Here is a 22,747-nt window from a genome sequence, read left to right on the forward strand (position 1 = left end):
GTAAACTAAACACTCAATAATTTTCAAACATTCTTAGTTCATAATGTATTTGCAAGTAACCTAGTTTTGTTATAAAAAGACATATTATAATGTTATTTTTAATTTTTATTATTCTTCCATCATCTTTAAAATTATTAACACTTATTCCAATTTACAGCATACAGTATAGAATTAGAGAAATCCCTTCGCAACGAGGACTGGATGCAAAATTTATCACCTTACATTGAGTTAGAGAACAAAGCAAGAGCAGATTTCGCGAATCCCAACAAAAAATGGCGGGAGGGCACTACAAAAACATCGTTTACGTATTTATTATTGGATCCGAGGCTTACTAATAACCTGCCCGCTAGAGCCTCTAAGCAAAATAGCCATTTATCGTGGGTGACCTTCGTTAATTCCATATTTTATGTTGGGAAAGGTAAGTGTAATATACTTTTTAATTGTAAAATATATTTTATTTTAATGATACACAACTCGTATGTTTCGTAAGGTTTAAGAGCAATAAGTTTTTTTTTTTCATTTATAGCTTGCTCACAACTTTGTAAAAGATATTACAGAAATTAAAGTTGACGAATTTGATGAAATCTAACGTACTGTACGTAACATTATGACATGAGACATAATTATGTTGCTTAAAATCTTTTTATAATATTATAAAGCTGAAGAGTTTGTTTTTTTAACGCGCTAATCTCAGGAACTACTGGTCCGATTTGAAAAATTCTTTCGGTGTAAGATAGCCCATTTATCGAGGAAGGCTAAGACAAACAGGAGCGGAGCAATGCGGGTGAAACCGCGCGGCACAGCTAGTACAGTATAAAATCTAATGAGCATGTTCATAAGTTAAGCAATTAAACTCTAGCTTTATTGTAATAAAAAAGTTTTGGTAATTTAGGGAGCCTTATCTTTTGAGTTAATCGTTTTTTGAAGTGATTCAGAATTTAGTTAATGTAAAATAAGCAATAACTATACTATTTCGTCATACGATAACTGTATTACGTAATTCAACGAAAAAAATATTTATTTTAAATAACACATAATATTACTGTTGCACTAGAAGCATTAAAACTGTTATTTTTTTTTATTTACATACTTTTTACGTAGGTAAGTAATTGGGAGGTTTCTTATTAATTTATTAATAATGCTATTAAAATTATAAAGCTTTTTTGCCAGTGGCTCGCCCATTCTTGAATTGGATTCAGCATGGACATAAAATATAAAATAACTGTTATTCTATGAGGAAAATAAAAATAAAATGATTAACGAAAATAATATTTATTTTGTTAATCTAATAGGATTATATTTATCGTGTTTATGTTTCAATTAAGTATTTATTAAGACCTTGTTGATAGCTTATCTAAAGAAGTGCCATCAAATCATTCAAGTGCAATATCAATATGATAACATTATTTGTTTTCTAAATATTTGTTGTATTTTCTAGTGTTTGATTTTAAGGCGAGTATCATAAGTATAATGAATAAATCGCGTTTAAAATCTTTAATTTCCAAATATTTGCTGATTGAACAAATAATTTTCTCTATCATATTCTATTCGTGTAACGTCCTAATCTTCATGTAGAAACAATATATTAGTCACTAGCTTTCCGCCCGCGGCTTCGCTCGTTTTGTTCAAAACCTAATTATAGGGACTATCTATTATCTAACACCGAAATAATTTTTCAAATCGTACCAGTAGTTCCTGAGATTAGCGCGTTCAAACAAACAAACTCTTCATTCAGCTTTATTATATCAGTATAGATACGAGATTTTGGTTTTCGTAAAGTTATCAGGAAATTAAGCTATTAACTCAACTTTATTCAAATGTTTTATTCCCAGGTAAACGCTCGCGGCCCTACTCCCATCTCTACCAAGCGTTAACTCTATGGAAGCGTGACTTCCGCCAGTCCAAAGACAAAAAAGTTCAACACATTCTCGACATATGGAACGACAAAGTAGGCGTTATATGTTTGCATATTTTTCAAAACGTCATACCAGCTGAAGCATATACTTACGAAGCGTCCATGATAGATGTTATTGGCATACAAAATTTGAAAAATTTAAAAGCAGGTAATTATTATGGGGTCGCGGCTTCTTGGCCGTTGAAGGAACGACGAATGTTCGGCTTGTATTTATTGTATAAGGCAATGCATATTTTCCTTAGTGAAGGCGAGAGGCAGTTACGGCCTGATGATATAGACTGATTATTATAGTGAATTTAAAATGGATGTATTAAATTGGTTGTTTATTTCTTTATTGTATATTATTGTTCTAAGACGCATTAATGAAATGCTTAGTGCTTTAAAATTGTGAAATAATAAGATATGAAGAGATTGAATAAAATTAATAATTTTGGATATTAATTAATCATGCATATTTTGGAGGAATTTTTAAATACTTTAAATTGTCGATGTGACAGCGATTTTTTGGCGCATCAAAAATAAAAACTAATGCTACTTAGTTCAACAAAATTTTTGTAGTTATAATGAAATCTAGATTCCATAAAAATATATGGAATATAATATGTGAAATGTCTATTTGTATAACAGTATTACTTAATGCCTAAAGCCCTTTAATCTATATTATTTATATAGATAACCTTGCCTGTAATTTATTGTAGTTTTATGTTTATTAATTATTTGTGTACCTTGACAATCTGTTACGAACAGCCAAAGAGTTCCCAATTTTACTCCAAATAATTGTACCGTAATAGGTGACGGTTTTTAGTAATAATATTGAGATTATTTATGAGTATAAAGATTATAATAATTAAGTTATTGATTAATATAAGTAAAAAGAGTAGTTCAAAATACGCGGTTCGAATTGAATGTTAATTGTAAGCCACGGCTAATGAGAAGTAATAATAATTTATACATTTATAATAATATGATGATTTCGATGATTCAAAAAAATAGTAAATTATTTAACTGAAAAAACTCATTATAATTTTATGTACTTAACCTAAAAATAATTAGTAATATAATTTTTGCTTGTTAATTTTATTTTTTTTTGCAATGTGTATTACCGTCACCTACCCTGTTTTACCTAATTTAACTTACTTTACTAACTTATATGAAGTATAATATAATGATATTTGAATTTTGTGTAATTTTAAGCTTTAATGTATTAATAATAATGTATTGTATTATGTAAGTTACCCCATATCTTTGGATTCTCGTTAGACTAGAGTGTGATGCTATAATTTGTGATAACCTTTTCTCAAGTATTAAACTAAACTGCCTGCTTCTTTTAATACTAACCTTTTCTTTTATAAGTAACAGACAACATATTTAATCCTTAGTTACCTCCTTCCACGACTTGTCTAGTCCGACGAGAATCTTTGTTCCTAGTCAATTTATATTGCATAATTTACACGGCAATCTTTTGTATTATACACTTAAGGGAAATTGAATAAAACACTTTATAAGAAATAATTTATTTTTATTCCTTTTTAACGTCTCGAATTTCTTTTCTAAGAAAATCAAACTTTGCTTTAGTTACATCAAAAAAATACACAAATGTATAATATATTCGATACTATGATACAACGCTCTCGGTGCATACCAAATGACACTGGTATATAAAGTAAATGAAAGCATAGACATCGTGCCGAATGAGTTAAAATATTTCAGTCTATAACAATCAATGCACTGCGCCGTACGAGATCATATTATTACTTGCATACTCTCTTTACATTCATACGAAATCATCGATTGTTTTTAAGTATTTTAGTCACATTTCTTGTATTAATTCAACAGTTACATTGTTAACAAAATCGACTTTGAAACGATACAATAATACAAACAATCAACGAGGAATCCGATAAAACAAAAATTCGGCTCCAAAGTTTATTCATAATCACTGGTTTGAAAAAGAAACGTTTAGGCCCCTTAACTTTTATTTAATAAATCGTTTATTAATTTCTGAAACAGGTACACGCGTACATTGACTAAAGTTGAAATATAGCGACCGGAACAAAACCAACCGTTTCCAACAACAATATACATGATCCTTCCAAAACTTTATAAAAGAAATTACATGTATACAATATTCAAAATATAATTTCTTGTACAAACATTGAGTCTATAAGTATCGAAAACGATTGATTTAGTTCCAAACTACACGCATTTATTTAAAGTGTTTTAAACGACTACTTATTGAAATGCAAATAGACGTGTCTCGATCGTCTTTTCCATTCACTTAACATTAAATCAGTAACACTTAAATGTGCCAACAAGACAACAATATTTTCCTATAGTTTGAAAGTTTCTAGGAAGATTGAACGCGAACACAACCGGCCGGGCCCCGGAAACTGCGAGTCGACCATAGACATTAAGAGAGCATAAATGTAAAGGCAGTACTTTATGAGTATAGATTTAGAATTTAAACTTTTACGTAATCTGCGAAAGAACTATATCGCTCTGCTAAAATACTATAGCGAGGCTCCACGAGGGACCGAGATAAATGATTCATATTTTTTTCTGAATGGAAGACTAGTTTTGTATTAAATGATATTCAGAGTAGGAAATTTACCAATAAAATAACGTTGCAGAAAAATACAGTCCTTAACTATGGTGCACGGAAGTCATAGAAACGCTAATCCCTTGTATGAGAATATCGAACTATGAGATTTTTAATATTTATCATTAAAAGCCAGACATACATATACGCACAGCGATAGTCACACACTCCACGATTCTATAGGATGCTCTCTACGTTAATACAATATAAATAGTCATTACTCCTTCCTCACTATCGAGATAGCAAGTTTGTGCATGCTACTCACTTTATCATCACATTGACGCCTTTAAACTTACAATATAATCTAATATTAACTTTTAAAACTAGGTATGCTTGCATTTGTTTGTGGAATGCTCATAAATAAAGATCTTACAATTCGCTCGGGGCTTCAAATTTCAGTACAATGCCCGGTTATTACGATTCGATGTTTTTACAATACGGAACACTAAAAGGTAATTTACATGTAACACTAATATGTACAGAACTAGTTTGTGCATTCACTAGTGAACATAATATAAAACAAAATAAGAGGAGAGTCGAGAGAGCGATTCGAGTCCGCCATCGTCCCTCAGAACTTCACAACACCACTCGGGAGTCAAACACAACACTCAGGTAACTATCAGTTCGGACACATCTAAACATTCAAAGCGCACTTCACATACACGGGGGTAGGTCACGCGAGATCACAGTATTTAATTATGGCTACTGGCTTAGTTTAAAGTTCACTTGTCCATCGACTTCACTAGCACTTTTGTTCACTTTTGTCCACATTTCACTTTGTCTCGAAGCACTCGTATCGGGGAAGGTATAGTTTGGACCGGTCGAGCCGGTATCGTATAATCGAGGGGAGAGTCCATCGTATCGGGAGGTCACCCTCATTTGGGAGGGGTCGGGAAAGAGTTGACGACCGCTTGCGTGCTCGCTAGAACTGCCGCCGCTGCAACACACAATCTTCTATTAAACTCTGGTTATTCATCTTTTCCCGAATGCTATCTTTGTATAGCGCATCGCTACACTCGAGCGGGACTTGGCCGCTTATCGGCCGAATGCTATCGAGCCCCTGCAACCAATTACACGGGAACATTACTACAGGGCGGGAGGTTCGGGCAACAGAGACGCATTCGAGAAAATAAAGATGAAATAATAACACAAAATCAAATAAGCATGCGATCGAAAAATAAAGTAGATGGAACTGCAATAAATGAAGAAAATATATTTTTTTTTTTCATAATAGCCATAGGGGAACTAAATGAAGAAGTATATTAATTAATTAAAAAATAGCCATTTTATGGGGGATAGATATCAAACTATTAATAAAACAGCGTAATTTAAATTAAGAAATTTTTGGTTTAAACTTTTAGTTAAATTGGAAAAAAAATATTGTTCAAAAAGTTAATCAAGATTAAATTTAAAAGTAGGCCTTCATGAAACTGCGAAATTGTGTAATAAAAATATCCTCTGGCTATTGTTCTAAAACAAAGAGGACACTATTCGGAGTGTAGTGTGTGTGTTTGTATGTGTTTATGTGTGTCTGTGTATGCGTAATATGGGCGTGTGTGTGTATATGCGTAATATGGGCGTGTGTGTATGCGTAATATGGGCGTGTGTGTATGTATGTGTAATATGGGCGTGTGTGTGAGTGTATATCGCGCACATACCGGGGTAGGGCGGCGGGTAGAGCGGGTAGCCGAGCCCCACGTGCGTGTGGTGGTGCGTGTGCACGTGGCGCTGCGGCGGCGGCGAGCGGGTTGGCTCCTTGGGCGGGTCGGCGCGCGGCGGCTTGCCCTGCGGCGACTTGGCGTGCTCCTGCAGCTCGTGGATCTTGTGCGGCGCGTGCGGGTAGGCGTAGGGCGCGGGGTGGCCCGGCAGCAGCTCCAGCTTGGCGGGCGCGCCGGGCCGCGACAGGTCCTCGGGCGCGTGGTAGCGCGGCACGGTCCAGCCGCCGCCGAACCCGCCCACCAGCATGGGGCTGAGCGGGGCGCGGTACACCGGGTCGAAGGGCAGCGCGCCGTAGTGCGGGCCCTGCATGTACGGCGGCAGGTAGTACTGCGACGTGGGCGGCGGCGGCGGGCCCTGCGTCTCTGTTGTCGGCTTCTGGCCTTCCTGCTTCACCTGCGATTTGAAAATAATTATAGAAAATTGATAAATATTATCTGCTCTATTTCTGCTATTCCTGGTGAAGCTTAATTTATATTTTAATATTAGAATCTTAAATTTATTGCACATTATAATAACCATAATCTACTGAGCTTAAATTTGGCACAAATAGAAACGGATACATCTGTTATCCGACTACTTTTATATAAACAACGTATTTTTATTGTTTTAAAGAATAGATTTTTTCTATTCTTTAAGAAGGTATACATATTTATGAAGCATTTGAATAACGCATTTTTATGTGAATTTATAAAAGAACAACACACCAAACACCCACCTTAACCTCCTCCTTAGGCTTGTCATCCTTATCCTTGGGCTTGTGTGCGGGTTGCGCACGAGGGGGAGCTCCCCCCGGGCCGCTCCCCGCCCCTCCCCCGCCCCCGCCCGCACCGCCCGGCTTCCCCTCGCCGCCCTCCTTGCGACGCTGCTCCAGGCTCATGTAGTATCTGGAATGATATACGAAGAGATTATTACTTATTAGTAAATATATAAGTGTAAGAGGTGGTAAGAACTTAGAACTGTGTGTTTGTGCTATTCTCTGTTGCAGACTACGGAATTGATATAACTGCATGCTATGCTAATATGCATTGCAAAAGCGTATGCAAGCGCATAGCGATATTATTAAAGGCAGCATTGACTAATTATAAAATATTCAGGCTTAGGAAAAATGCAATTCGTTATAAAAAGGAAGTCTGTAAAAACTGTAGCAATAACTAGTTAAATGAACTGTGTATAAATCGTAACAGCATCAAGTGCAATGAATAGCAAGTTTAAACACTTCTGACTCTTACTTATACAATTTAGAACTCAATACATGTTATATATAAACAGTTTTCAATCTCACCTCCTCAACTCTTCCTCTCTCGCGTGCGGCGGCCTCTGGAACGCGTAGGGTCCCATCTGCGCCTTCATTTCTATGCTTTCCTTCAATATCTGATGATTATCATTCGGCCGCGACGGGTTATCCTTCCCGTCTGTCCTTGGCTGCTTCTTGTCCAAGGGACTTGGCGTGGTCTTAGAGCGGTCCATGTCCTTCGCCTTGTCGTCAAGTGGCGGGCCGGGTGGGGGGCCCGTTTCGACGTTGTACGGAAAATTCGGTACATAGTTGTACGGGTAGAAGTGCTGCGGTAACACCTTTTGTGGACCACCGTCTGATTTACCATCCTGAAAGTAGAGTTTTGTCGATAAGTTCAAGTCTAACATTTTACAGTTTGTACTTTCATCCTGCTTCTGGAATGTATAATCGATTAGTTAGAAAGGAATTCTAAATGATACGTTTTGTATTTCTGTTGTCCTGGATTTGTATGTATAATCAACGTATTTGTTGTTGTATAAATAAAAATGATTACTGATCTTTAATATCAGGGAAAAAGTCACATCAATTCCACTCGCGGCAGCGTATCAAGTTCAAGCAAAAAATATTGTATTCCCATATTGTCAAAAAAGGATATTATTAATAAGTTATAATGAAAACGATGACAATTTTTAGACCGGGAGATACTGACAGAAAATTTCGAGTCATTTGTAACAGGATGGCGGTTCTACAGGGGTCTTAGTACGCAATGACAAAAAGAAAAACGATGGTGTGAACCACATGAGTAGAAAGACGGAACAGAGACTAAGCTTCAAACAACCGCGCGAATCGATTGCACTACTACAAGTACGCGGGGCATGTGTGTGTGACCTCAGGCCGCTTGTCGCGTACGCAGCGATTCTGGAAAAAACCGGTTTGCGCTTGCACAGGCTGAGGACAGTCTCAGGGTTGATACGACGCACGTTGTTTGTTTTATTAGTTGCAACTTGCAAGTTTGAATATTTTAATATAAAACGTAATATTTTATTGTTAAAAATGGTTGTTTATTGTACTGTGTGTATGAATAATACTAGAAAAACTAAATATATAATATCATACTTCAACTATCCAGGGAGTACAATAGGTGAGTAAATATTTTGATTATTACTTTTTCAAGTAAGTACCTACTTGCGTTTATTTTATTAGGTCCTTTTTTAATAAGAAGAGAATTTTACACGGTGTGTTTTTACCTTTCATTATTATTACAAGTTTAACATTTGTAAGTATGTATGTAATTGTTTGTAATTATAAAACTATTTAACAAATGTTTTGTTTAATTTGTCTTAACCTATTGTGACAACCCTACCAAAATAGGTAACAATTTTGCACGTTCTTAAGAAGCTTAGTCTCTGTTCCGTCTTTCTACTCATGTGGTGTGAACACTGGTACCGGCGGTTTAGTCGCGTGGGCGTTAGTCGAACTCGTCGTAAAAATAGCGAAAGTCAAACGATTTGTAACACAAAAATTTTAGAATTTACCGATAGTCCATAAAAAAGAAGTAGGCGGTACTGTCATGCCATACTTTTCCGGTGTGACTTACAGCCCGCCATACCGACGCAAATGTGTTGATTAAAAAAAAAACAATTCAACCATTTGTACCAGGCTAACTTTTGCACAGGTAACCATCGTCGTCTAGCCATTTACGAAAATCACCATACCATACTTTTCGGACGATTCCAAATGGTCGCCATGCAAAAATTTTTTTTTTCGCCAAACTTTTTGTACCAGTATTGCATTTAGATTTTTGGAGAGTATTTGATAAAATGTGACCATTATTATATTTGCCATACTTCTTGTAGGGGGAAAAAGTGCTGCCATACTTCATAAATAAATTTATTATTAATTTATAGAAGTGAAGATTTCTACCACCTAGATCTTTGAAATTTTGTATTTATATTTGTTGAACCTCAAACTTATAGGAAAGATTAATGCCATACTGTTACAAATCGTTCAAAATACGAATAAAATCATACAATAAAAAAAAATCTTATACACATTCGCCACCTCCCACAGGTATGGCATTATCACACTTATATTTATAATCATTCAGGAGTTGTTGAAAAAAAAATTTAGGGTGTTACAAATGGTTCGGCGAAAAAAAAAATTTGCAGATTTTCGGCGGTATGGCGACCATTTGGAATCGTCCGAAAAGTATGGCATGGCGATTTTCGTAAATGGCTGCACGACGATGGTTACCTGTGCAAAAGTTAGCCTGGTACAAATGGTTGAATTGTTTTTTTTAAATCAACACATTCGCGTCGGTTTGGCGGGCTGTAAGTCACACCGGAAAAGTATGGCATGACACTACCGCCTACTTCTTTTTTATGGGCTATCGGTAAATTCTAAAATTTTTGTGTTACAAATCGTTTGACTTCGCTATTTTTCCGACGAGTTCGACTAACGCCCACGCGACTAAGCCGCCGGTACCAGCGTTCACACCATCGTTTTTCTTTTTGTCATTGCGTACTAAGACCCCTGTAGAACCGCCATCCTGTTACAAATGACTCGAAATTTTCTGTCAGTATCTCCCGGTCTATTTGGCAATATTGTTTTCCTTATTGTGTTTGAAAACACCGTCAAATATTTATATATAAAGTATAAACATTACACGTGTTTCTAATTTATATCTATTATTTTGCTTTCATAACATAACTCTTGAAGATTTATGCTACTTTATATCAATGTATATTATATTCTGCGAAATAATATGAAATAAGTACAATTTCTTATATCAAAATTTACCTTTAGATCAGCCTTAGGGTCTCCTTTGGAGAGGTCTTCTTTGCCTTTATCTGAGGCGGGGGGTGGTGCGGTGGGGGGATGCGTTGGTGGCAAGTATGGAGGCTGCCCGTAAAACTAGAAATATTGAAAAAATTATATCAAAGTTGATGTCATAAACTGTTTATCTTAAATGCATATTTCTAAAAACTGATTGTTTTTTAATAATTTGTCATACATTCCGTTCCAGAAAAGTTGTTATAAAATTTGAAAATAAAGTAGAGAAAAAATTTTTTCAATGTTATTATTACTGACCGAATCCTGAATAGTGATTACAAGTTATTTTACTGTAATGTCAGTTTTATATTCCAACTGTGTCCTGTAAATACATAACTAGGAAATCAAAATTGTAATACATAGTACCAGAATTTAGTCGGCAAACCTTCCAAAAATTTTTGCAATAGTATAACTATGGAAGATTTTAAACCTGTTATAAACATAACGCAATTTATTTCAATATTAGGCGCACATAAGTTACCTGATGGTACACAGGGAATGGCCGATGCGCGGGGTCTGCGTCTGGCGGGCCCTCCACCGGCGCGGTGTCGTCTGATATGTCAGAATACGCGGGAGACCGGACGCCCGGCGTGGGAGACCGCCGAGCGCGTCGCTTGCCGGGCGACTCGTCTGGCGGTGATTCCGTTGATTTGCGCTCCTCTGAAGGCATTAGGGCTGATCTTGGCTTCACCTGTAATTGATAGAAATTCTGTATAACATAGTGCAAAATTTAAAACAAAAATTGAATGTACTTGTTCATTAAATATTCGTCTGATTCTCCTATGCAAACAGCACTTAATGTAGCTTATTTGCACATACATTTTGCAAGTACATAAGACGTATTAGAGTATTTGTAGAGCAGTAGAGAATCCATTCTGATAACTTTGTTGGATAAACTTTAAATTGACCTATAAATTTCATCATGTTCTTAATCTTACTATAATATTTTGACAAACCTTAAACTGCGTGGGTTGTAACGTAGGCAGAGCTTCAGGGGGCGGTGTCGCTGGGGGTGGAGGTGTCTGCTGTCTCTCGGCCACCGGCGCGGGTTCTGGCGTCGTCGCGAACTCTTCGAAGCGCGGCTGCGGTGGAGACTCTACTGGCTCCGGCTTCTCTGGCGATTTCTCCGGTGACTTGTCACTCTTTTCCTCAGGCGACTTTGGTGTAGGTGACTTCACAGGTGTGGCCGGTGTAGCAGGCTCCGAAGGCGGCCTCGCCGGCGACGCGGGTTCCACCGTCGTCTCTTCTTGTTCTGAACTCGACCCGTCTTTATCCTCATCGTCTGGTGTGCCATGCGCGTGAGACCTATGGTATTTAAGGCCGTTCGCGTGTTTGTACTTCTTCGAACAATTCGGTTCTGGGCATTCTAGGAGGACGGGATCGGGAGGAGGTGAAGATGGCGTAGGCGGAGGCCGCTTCGCTTTCGGCGTCGGCGGCCGATCCTCCGCTTCAGAATTCCTTTTCCTCTTTGAGTCAGGTCTAGGGGGAGTGAAGGGGGTGGGCGAAGGGAGCGCCCTGCGTCCCTTGGCGCCGCCATTTCTTAACTTGCTATGCACAGATGAACGGGTCTCTGTGAAGTTTGTCATGTCAGTGGGGTTCGCGCCGCGGCCCCTCTTTGCCCCTCGGCCTTTCGGCGTTCGCGCGTCTAATTCTTCTGTAGGTGAGTCGCAAAATCTGTAGGGAGAATTAATAGCTTTTAGTACAAAGAAAAAAAACAGTCTATTTGAAATTCCTTCAATTACAGTGAATGATCAAATTATCAAAGTTCATTAGCGTATTCACATTGACGGCAAAATTAGAACGTCTGAAAGCTCAGCACGGATCACGATAAGCAAAATTGAGACATTACCTCGGCGGTGCCCAGTCGTGCCTCGTGCAGTCGAGTAGCGTGCCCACATACGTCTTGCCGCGCCATGTCACGTTCACAACCAGCACGCCTGTCAACACACATTATATGAAATCACCAATTCGAGTCCAATATGACAATTTGGATCGTTGAAAATGAGGGCAGATCCATAAACGTTTATAAGAAGTAAAGATATTTGTTTGTCAAGGAATTATTTAAATAATTTTAGTTATTAAGAATATTAAGTACTACATAATAAAACTGAATGCCTAATCACGACATACCGCTATCGCTAGCGTGAACTTAATAAGATTAATTACTCCTTATTGGAATTTGCTTTTATAATTAAAAATATACAACTTATTATTCATACTTAGCAAAAACCAATAAACATTCTTACCTCTAAGTTTATTAGAGTTATGTGCGTATTGCGTGTTCATTACTTAATTATTATTTATATCAAGAAAATTTTGACATTAGTTTTAAATGTGTTTACTTCCTAATTAGATATCGTATGTACATAAATTAAACAACCTCTAGAAAATATATTGTAAACAGCAGATGTTACATAAGTATATCATTATTATACGCAAACAACATAAACTAATAAGATACCTCGTTAAAAAACTGGTACAATCAATCAATTGTCGCCTATGGTAAGAATACATAAAACAAAATTATAAAACATAGATCATCCATTTTGACGACAATTCTAAATTCAAATCAAGATCGTAACCGTTCCGATTTAGAATTCCAACGTCCTTTTCAACATTCGAAAATATTCCAATTTGCTATCGTGACTTTAAAGGGCCGACAGGGGCAAAATGGATGCATCGGAGTTATTGGCGCGCGGTTCCGATCCAATTTGTCACGAGGCTCATTTGCATAGACGCTCGCCCCACTCGCCCCGGTCGCCCCGCTCGCCTCAGGAACGTGACTTTACCGCATATTTAGAAGGCTCGCGTTACTCCGACCCACCCTCGCTTATCGCTAGCGTGCTAACTTATGCAAATTTAATTAATCAATTTCACCCCGCCTTACGCCGCAATTTTTAAAATTACTACCAGAATATTATCCCGTCATATGTATAACACCTATAGAGTATAAATGCTCAACATAAATAATTTCGACTGTATAAATTAAACGCTGTAAAAATTATGGTCTAAAATTTAATCCTCTTAACACAGAAGGGACGCGTGTTTAAAATATAAAGCTTTTCATAATATTATCTCGTGCGGCGGCATTTGAGTATTAAAGGTTTGGCTTTAACATCCTCGGTCAATTGTTACGAAATTTCATCGTCAAATTTATACCATGATGATTTCAATAGATTATAATTTCCGTATTTGAAACGTGACTAACTAGTTACGACTAATCACAAACAAAAACTACTTAAATTGAAAGATCATGCAACATTATTAAAACGTACGATAATTGTTGAAGAACCTGGGGCAAATATCAACTAATCAACTAACTATTTAATAAAGGAACTTCAAAATTAAATAACAAGTCTACAACAAATCTAATCACAACACAACATCAAAGTAATAACAACCATTGCGTGGAAAAATAAATCCGAAACATCAAAACCGGAGATGGATTCGTTTAGTAGCGGTTCGCGTGCAACGTCTCAATAATTCTCAAACATCATTTATTGTTCCACGAACAATGGACACATAAAGCATTTCTATAAGCCATTAGCATAAAATGACCGAGTTATTGTATAAGCTAAATCAATGGACATGATCATGATAGATGAATTAAACTGTCAGCGAGATTCAATGGGAGCTCGCAGGCATACGGAACTGCGGCGATGGCCAATCGTTAACTGAACCACTATGCCTATAGGTAGATATCATAAACATTTTAACTCTTATGTCGTTTTGATGTCAATATAGGATTTGTAATGTTATACAACATAAACACTTATTCTGAGAACACAGTCCACATTTATTTCTGTTTACCAATACGTTTTTCTTGTGAACCTTTATTTTCTCTATTCTTTTTCTTGTATGTTGTTGTATTCTTGTAATAAACAGTAAATCTATCCATCTAAATATTATATTTAATCTGCAATAAGGTATATTAGAATTATGAACACGTATCTTTGATACCCTTATTAGAATTACATTATCCTTGCCAAACTTCCTTAATCCAATACGTTAGCAAGGGTATCCCTTATAAATAGTTAAAACAGTCCGTCGCTCACAGTAAAGTTAAATTAAAGGCCGCCCTATTCTTTTGTTCTGTAATAATATGTTCAATCCTATTTTCACCCTTGTCACGACTGGCTTGTGTCGTGGGTAAATTATATTTGTATTGCAGTATTCGTAACCAAACAAATAACAGTTTTTCAAATTCAGTTTCCTTAAAATAAATTAAATATTTTTCATATAAATAAATAAATAAAGATTAAAAAAATAGTTGACCAACATAAACACAATTGTAGTACTAAGAGATCAGGAGAGCGTAGAAGGCTCATTAAGGTGTTAATTACTTGCTCGTAATCATCGATCGAGGCTAATGACCATGAAGATTGCATTTTCTGTTCCAGTACCGTCGTTTATATACTTTCATCATATTATAGATTTATTTATTGGAAATAAAAGAAAATATTGAAGTTAAAAATTAACATCCTGTTTATTTTTCTTTCAAATTTACACATTAAGAGAAAAGTGTGTTTATATCTGTTATTTTGAGTTCTTTACAAATAACATAAACAAGGAAAGTCCGTTGTTCCAACAAACATTGTATTTACATCCTGCTAGGAAGACTCATTGTACTTAAGTGGGCGTCGGCTCCGGCTCTAATCAGACCTGCCCATTATTTCCCACACCGAACAAACAAAGTTCCGACCATTTCATTTACATCCATTCAGCGCTAAAGTAAACTTTACACTCTTAAGACGATACACAAAAAAAAATCCACTGCTTGGCGGGCGGAGTCTAATAGCTCGCTATCGCGAACGCCGGTGTGCGCGAAGTCATTCATTGCAAACTCGCCGCACTGCCGCTGGCCGACTCGGGACAAACATGTATGGAGTCGTCATACAGTTATAATATTGTTATACATTTATTCAATTGTTGATTTATTGGTTTTATTTTCTTGCTTATAAACAAATAATCTTCTTTCCAACAACTACTTAGACATTATTAATAATTATTATTATTTCGTAATGTTTACTTTATTACAAAATAATACAGGTTATAAATAATCTTTAAAATAACAAAAAATATTGTTACTCTGAAAAAATGAAATGGTACTCAATAACGCGGACTACTGAATTGATTTAGATAGAATTTGATGCTGACGTAGATATTACATCATGCCCAGAAATGAAAGGTACTATTTCTGAAAGAAGTTATAAACCCTAATTCTTCTCAGTCAAAGTCAAGAGTGGAAGATATCACTAATACAGTAAAACTGATGCGAAACTTTGGATGTTAATTTGTATATTTTTTTGTTAGTTGTTACTTAATCACGTCAAGACTACATTACCAATTTTGATAAAATATAGCTAATTGCCTGGATTTACACATAGGATACTTTTTATCCGAACTGAACACTTCTGTGGGATAAAACAGGATTCACGATATAACCTAATTCCACGCGGGCAAAGCCGCGGTCGGAATGATATTTTTTTAAATAAAAAAATTGTTTAAAAAAAAACACAAAATATATTGACGCATGTATTTATTTTTTGCACTCTATTATAATTGTAATTATTCATTACAAATAATCAAAATAAAATAGCCAGAACAAAGTTAGGCCCTGGTAGGGTAGGTAGGTACAGCAATGTGAGACGAACACTGGCTTATTTATACCAATAATAATGTATTATAAACATTAAATTAAGTTTACTTTCTAACAACAAAAATACATAATATTAGCTAATGTGAAAGCGAATCAACCAATCATCCCACAAAAATGAAATGTGCACACAAATATTCATCCAAATCGGTTCATGTCATTAGGAGGAGTGACTGCAGCGCCATCTTCCGGGCCCAATTGTGTTTCCAGATCACCCAGGAACTCAATTTAATATACTTACACAAAATTTTTCGAAATGAAAACTCACATTACTATGTAAATATGAATATAAACCTGTTTTATTACTAAGCAATTTCCCGCACAGGTGTAGTAAGTATAAATGAAATAAATATCAACATCAAATTCTTTATACAACATACTTATCTACCACCTTCTAAGAAATGTAATTCTTGAAATTATTTCGTATTTTTTTAAATATAATACTACTCCAATGAGCTCCTGTTCCATATTATGTCCGCCATACTTCCACTAAGTTCACCATGATTTTTTATTTCTTTGCACTTTGTTGCTTTTTGCTAAAAATGGAATCATGCGATAAAACCAGTAGAACGTTGATAACATACATTTTTGACTGAATAAAGGTACTTACGAAGGAGTGGGTTCACATTGTGAACAATCAGTGGGTTTATTTTCCTTCTGGATTCCGGATTTCTGAAAAGATTATCTATGCTATAAATGAAAAAATCTTACACATTCGTTATGTACTTAAAACAGGGGTACATATCAAACATCGTCTATAATACAATTATCATCAAATTTAAAATAAAACCAACTTACTTCATTAATTTGTTCCAATTGTAAGCATTCTTTTTCCTCCAACCTTTATGTTTCTTCTTCTTATTTTCTTTATTGTCCCCATTTGTCTCATTTTGTCTTATCGTGTTGTCACCCTTTTTTACGATTGCGCGAGCGACACAAGTTCCCCGTGTGACGGCCGTAGCGGGAATGACTCGTGCAGCGATCGGGGTAGGAAGGTACAGGGCGGCTCTCGCTATATTGGCTGGTCGCGCGCTAATTTCAAGTATTTCTTGTTTATTTCAAAACCATCGCATATTTCAAAATTCTAAATCGGTAGACGTATAGGTTGTATATTTTATAGTTAATATCCAAAAAGTCGTAACTTTACGTTTGTTATTTTGAAGATGCCAGAGATTATAAAAAAATAACAATGAGAACTTTGTATTTTTTTTCTATCGAGAAAATATCATGGAATCATGTTTCTAAAACGGTAGACGTATTGTGTTACTATTGAACTTTCTTGTCAAGAATTTTCATCACGACAACTTTAATAATATAAAAATTACGAAGGTTTAAAAAGGGCCGTAAATGTTAGAAAAATTAATTCATCACCTTAAAAGCTCGTCCACAAAGTTAATTAAAATAGCCGCCCCGAGCATAGCTTCGAACAACTTAACGGGTTTATACTAACTACCCAGATAACGATATCTTTTATGCTCATTAACATTTTATTTCTTTAATCCTTTCTCAAGACGATATTTACATAATGCATACAATTTACATTGAAATCTGTAAAAATATAAGATGCGAAGATAACAATTTATAGGTCGGATAATTGTTGTCATTATCGTATTAGACGTTCTTGTTCCAATTAGTGTATAGGTATGCGTCGTCGTTACGGCTAGCACTCAAAGTAGGAGGCTATAAACCTGTCGCGGCATTTTTCGATGAAATCCAGATGCCGCTCAAACATGCCGCCCTTAGGCTGTTTGTTGAATACACACTCAATATTGAGGCAATATCCTGGAGACGAAAAGCAATAAAAACGTTTTTGTAACTCGACGTTAAAATGAAAGCAGCGTTAATATATTGAAGTTATAATACAATTTACAAATATTTTCATCACAGCATTAAATTTATTTATGATGAACTGTTGAAGTATAATTTCTTTCCACGTGAAGTTTAAATGAAGTTTTACGAGTGAAGCATAATTTTGAATACATAATGCCTTTTCAAAACCATTTCGCGCGATATGCTAATGTGTAAGAGAAGCATGCTAGCCAACATATTTTAAATTTACATAGATAATAAAAATTATACTTAGACTTTCGCTCTAATTTGATTTCATTCCTATTTATGCTTAATAATAACATAATTCGTTTAATCTCTCGTGCTCGGTCACGTTTTATAAAGGGTCCGATACATAAATACACAGCGGCCGTTAGCGGAGACCCCACGAATGTATTCCGCCGGCATCTCATCTTCCCCATATAAGCACGTAAGCAATGCCGTTCGATACAACTGCATGTTTGTTTCATAGTTTCACATCCTCTCTATAAATGTGCAAAACGTGCAGCGCGCTGGGTTTATTAGAATTTATGCATTGAAAGTTACAGCCTTATTCGTTAAGTAATTTCACCTACATTTCTACTCTTAATTCGGAGTTAGTGATTGCTTTAGTCAGGCGGAAGAGCCCGGGAATCGTGTTAACGGGTTAATTACTGGCGCTTTAAACATTAAACCTGTCACATAAACGGCGTACAAATTACTCGGTATTCAGTAATAACTTATCAAATGCGCTATTTCCTTATTATGTACCTAAAATAAATTAATATTCATACGCTTTATACGCATTACGCATACTTATTCCAACGACGCATGGAAAAAGTAACAAGAAATTTACGCATGCAAATATTATGCTTTAGAAATAAGGAAGAGTGTACAAGAATAGTGTAGTGGGTAATAAACTCTCCCACTAAGACTATTTCAATAGCTTTAGTACTTTAGCATCGCCTTTGTTCCCCAACAGATGCTCAATGCAGCGCATCCGACACCATCTGTATAAATATACTATTTTAATACACCGTTATTCGCGCCCATAAAATTCACCGTCAAAAGTGTTTGTACCTGAGACGTGATTAAAATGCATTTTGCAAACGTTTTGTAGGTAAATATCGAACTTTACGCTATTGAAGGTAAGTAATATAAATTATAATGTTACAAACAAGAGATGTCACTCTATGTAATGTTTGTGTTGTCTAATTAATTACACGAGTGCCAATTTAAACATAAAATTGTAAATTAGTCATAAAAGCTAAATGGTGTAAGTAACAGAAAACACAATTTAATTTAAGTAATTCGCTAGACTCCCTTGGCGATGAAAATGAGCCGAGACTGAGGAGCCCCCTCCCTCCCACCGAGCGGATAAATTTGGAAAGTGGCAACACAAGCAGATGGTGATTTATCGTAGCTTTCATAATTATACGCGGCTGAAAGAGGCATTGTTTGCGATCCAGCCCTAATAGCCACCACACAATAAACAATTTTCATAAACCGTTCACACAAATGTAAACCGTATTGTTATAAGTGAAGAACGAAAATGCCGAGGAGTGTTCTTAGACGAATTGGACACGTTTTGTTGCTCTCCGTAAAGTGATGTATTGCCGTATATTATGACGAGAATTAAATCGAGATAATGTAGCGTCCATTGATACATAACGTTCCATTAGATTCTCTTATTATTGTACTTTGAAGGTACTGAGTACTGACTATACGTGCGTGTACTATGTATTGATTGTTTGCTTGATTTCAACATAACAACAGTACTTATTAAAAACGTAAAGTAGGACAAGCTACATTTTATCCTACCTCAGAACTTATGCTATAATTTTTATAGCCCTTTCTTTTTCAATTATATACCCACTCAGTTTAAGTAGTAATAGTTAAAATAAAAATGTTATACACCACTTTAAGGGTAAATAAACATGAAAGACTTAAAAAGTTGTATAAAAACCCTGTTATATCGTGCTACGAGAACTTTGCCTAGCAACAAAGAGCGAAGACGTAAAAGTGTTGACCTGATTACTTGTAAGAGTCTTATGCAGTTTAAAAGCACGCTTTAATTTTCCTAGACAAAAATGTTTGTTGCTTTTTAAACTTACCTACTTTAAAAATCATATCTTTAACGTCGACCTGCGTCCCTTATTGCGATAAAATTTATACTACAAATATATAAAACTCTTACTATAAAACGCGATATATAGGATAAGACTCTACTGCAAACTGCTACACACATATTTTAAATATTTACAAATTATTAATGTAAACGTAAAACGAATCTATATTTATTTATTAAAATAAAAGACGTTTCATGACCGGAAAATGCAGACCAGACGGATAGGCTGAGAATGTCGAAAATAACATCGAACATCGTAAACTTTTTAACTCCGAGCTCCGTCACCATAAAGAAGACAACTATGTACCCATTTCAAAATTTTAAAGCGAAAAATGTATTGAAAATGTAACAGCATTTCTTAAAAAAAATGCTTTCATATCCAAACATCGTTAGGTAAATTTGGTTGAAGTAACGATGCGCATACTATAGACTACAAGCCCACATATGAAAAAAATATGGGTCAAATGAACCACCACGGGACATATCTAGTACGAAAGAAGAGCAAAAAATAATAAGATTCATCACTATGTCGTCACTTGTAAGCTGTCCAACTGAGTGCAGATGAGAATTGAAAAGTACAGGTAGACTCGGTAAATTTTGGTCATATATTTTTGTACGGCATTCTTAACCATCGATAGATCCATTAAAAATAATAAGAAACCGCTCAGTGCCGTACAAAAATGTTGGTCCACCAAGTCGGAATTTTAATTTAATTTCCGAGAGTTACCGGGGGTAAATTTGGTCATTTGACCATGTACGGCATCTGTGGCATACTATTGCTATACTGCTTTTAATCCATTATTCCGCAACGCCGTACAAAAATCATGGGGACAAGGGGAAAAAATCGAGAGTTGTAATCCCCTCTCTTTCCCCACTCCAGGGGGTCATTTGACACAACACGAAATAAATTTATTTTTAAAGTATTTTATGCATAGATAATATTTTTTCATGTGCCGTACATTTTCGTTGGTTCAAAGGGGAAAAATCTGAAAAAGAAAAAATCCATATAACGAAATGTTTGCTTTATATTTTGATAATCCATACTAATATTATAAATGCGAAAGTAACTCTGTCTGTCTGTCTGTCTGTTACTCAATCACGCCTAAACTACTGAACCAATTTGCATGAAATTTGGTATGGAGATATTTTGATACCCGAGAAAGGACATAGGATAGGTTTTATCCCGGAAATCCTACGGGAACGGGTTTTTCTTTGAAAACGCGGGCGAAGCCGCGGGCGGAAAGCTAGTAAAATATAAATATACATTAATATTAAGAAGCTCGAGGTGGTTAATTATCACCTTGGAAAGCCGGAGTCAAGTGGAATGGACTCCGTTAAATTGATGAACTAATAAAAAAGCTATGAACGAAAAGATGTGAATTATATGCAATCAGCCCATGAATACAGGTAAAGTCACAAGCAAATGCTAGTATTATATACATATTCAAAATGTACAAGTAAAGCGCTTTCAAATGATACCAAACACGGCATATAGTCCATTGAATAAAAAGTTCTAGAGTGCGTGAGTTAGTAACGTAAGATGTTTCTTCGGAAACATGTCAAGAGTCCCTAGGTAATAAACATACTAAAACCCCGGGCCACTAGGAGGAGCCCCGGAGTGGGGGGAGGGGGAAAATGGGTCCATTTTTTCATTTTTCGCTTAAATCTCAAAAACGGTACATGTTAGAGAAAAACTTTCAAGGAAAAGTTGAAAGGCCATAAAATTATCTACAAGTTGTACCTGAATCATTTTTTCCTATATCCTACCGTTTCTGAGTTATACGCAGTAAAACATGTATTTGGCTCAAACAATTTCCACATCAATCGATCAAAAAATATTTCTTTCTTCCAAAAAACTCAAAAGTGCAACTTGTGACCGGTACTGATAGATTGCTCTTAATTAGGTCTATAATTGGTAAAATAAACACATTCCTCCATGGAAGCCTTTAGGAGGAATCGACTGTCAAAATATTATATTATGGTAGTTTGAGTTACTGAACTTGATCTTTTTATTTTTTTCTTCCAAAAAACTCATAAGTGCAACTTGTGACCGGTACAGATAGATTGCTCATAATTGGGTCTATCATTGATAAAAATACCAGATTCCAACACGGGGGCGTTTACGGGGAATTGAATTTTATTAGGGTAGTTACGATACTTGAACTTTTTATTTTTTTTCTCCAAAAAAACTCAAAAGTGCAACTTGTGACCGATACTGATAGATTGCTCTTAATTAGGTCTATAATTAGTAAAATAAACACATTCCTCCATGGAAGCCTTTAGGAGGAATCGATTTTCAAAATACTATATTAGGGTAGTTTGAGTTATTGAACTTGATCTTTTTATTTTTTTCTTCCAAAAAACTCAAAAGTGCAACTTGTGACTGGTACTGTTAGATTGCTCTTAATTAGGTCTATAATTGGTAAAATAAACACATTCCTCCATGGAAGCCTTTAGGAGGAATCGATTGTCAAATTACTATATTAGGGTAGTTTGAGTTACTGAACTTGATCTTTTTATTTTTTTCTTCCAAAAAACTCAAAAGTGCAACTTGTGACCGGTACAGATAGATTGCTCATAATTAGGTCTATCATTGATAAAAATACTAGATTCCACCATGGAGGCCTTTAGGAGGTATTGAATTTTATTAGGGTAGTTACGATACATGAACTTTTTAACTAACTACCCTAATAAAATTCAATTCCCCGTAAACACCTCCATGGTGGAATCTGGTATTTTTATCAATGATAGACCTAATTATGAGCAATCTATCTGTACCGGTCACAAGTTGCACTTTTGAGCTTTTTGGAAGAAAAAAAATAAAAAGTTCATGTATCGTAACTACCCTGATAAAATTC

The 22,747-nt window shown here is 35.6% G+C and overlaps 2 protein-coding genes and 1 long non-coding RNA gene across 6 annotated transcripts in view; 1 reads left to right on the forward strand and 2 right to left on the reverse strand.

Moving 5' to 3' along the window:
- LOC149901919 (uncharacterized) overlaps window positions 1-22,747 on the forward strand; it is a 106,145-nt gene that overhangs the window by 6,862 nt on the left and 76,536 nt on the right. The window contains exons 6-7 of one of the 2 annotated variants that reach the window (XR_016457590.1): window positions 158-418; window positions 1,833-3,116. Coding sequence is in view for 1 of the 2 variants with exons in the window: in XM_090110656.1 (XP_089966782.1) it covers window positions 158-418; window positions 1,833-2,197 (626 nt within the window). In the remaining variant the exon portion in view is untranslated. Of the gene's footprint in view, window positions 1-157; window positions 419-1,832; window positions 3,422-22,747 lie in introns of those variants that run through there. The other variant, XM_090110656.1, reaches the window with a different exon arrangement.
- LOC149901920 (uncharacterized) overlaps window positions 5,249-22,747 on the reverse strand; it is a 128,568-nt gene continuing 111,069 nt past the window's right edge. For 2 of the 3 annotated variants that reach the window (XM_090110653.1, XM_090110652.1), the window contains exons 4-11: window positions 12,149-12,236; window positions 11,256-11,973; window positions 10,781-10,990; window positions 10,267-10,380; window positions 7,516-7,835; window positions 6,949-7,117; window positions 6,173-6,626; window positions 5,249-5,451 (exon numbers count right to left, since the gene is read on the reverse strand). In XM_090110653.1, the coding sequence (XP_089966779.1) occupies window positions 5,390-5,451; window positions 6,173-6,626; window positions 6,949-7,117; window positions 7,516-7,835; window positions 10,267-10,380; window positions 10,781-10,990; window positions 11,256-11,973; window positions 12,149-12,236 (2,135 nt within the window). In that variant the 3' untranslated portion in view covers window positions 5,249-5,389. Of the gene's footprint in view, window positions 5,575-6,172; window positions 6,627-6,948; window positions 7,118-7,515; window positions 7,836-10,266; window positions 10,381-10,780; window positions 10,991-11,255; window positions 11,974-12,148; window positions 12,237-22,747 lie in introns of all 3 variants that reach the window. The other variant, XM_090110655.1, reaches the window with a different exon arrangement.
- On the reverse strand, window positions 15,053-17,327 carry LOC149901921 (uncharacterized). Its single transcript, XR_016457613.1, has 3 exons — window positions 16,754-17,327; window positions 16,566-16,627; window positions 15,053-16,491 (listed from the first exon to the last, which is right to left on the reverse strand). It is a non-coding gene; the product is annotated as an uncharacterized LOC149901921 (long non-coding RNA).

Source organism: Colias eurytheme, chromosome 16, assembly GCF_061535395.1.
Source record: "Colias eurytheme isolate Ceu_HAF_F1 chromosome 16, ilColEury1 Martin Lab GWU primary, whole genome shotgun sequence".
NCBI classification, from domain to species: domain Eukaryota; kingdom Metazoa; phylum Arthropoda; class Insecta; order Lepidoptera; family Pieridae; genus Colias; species Colias eurytheme.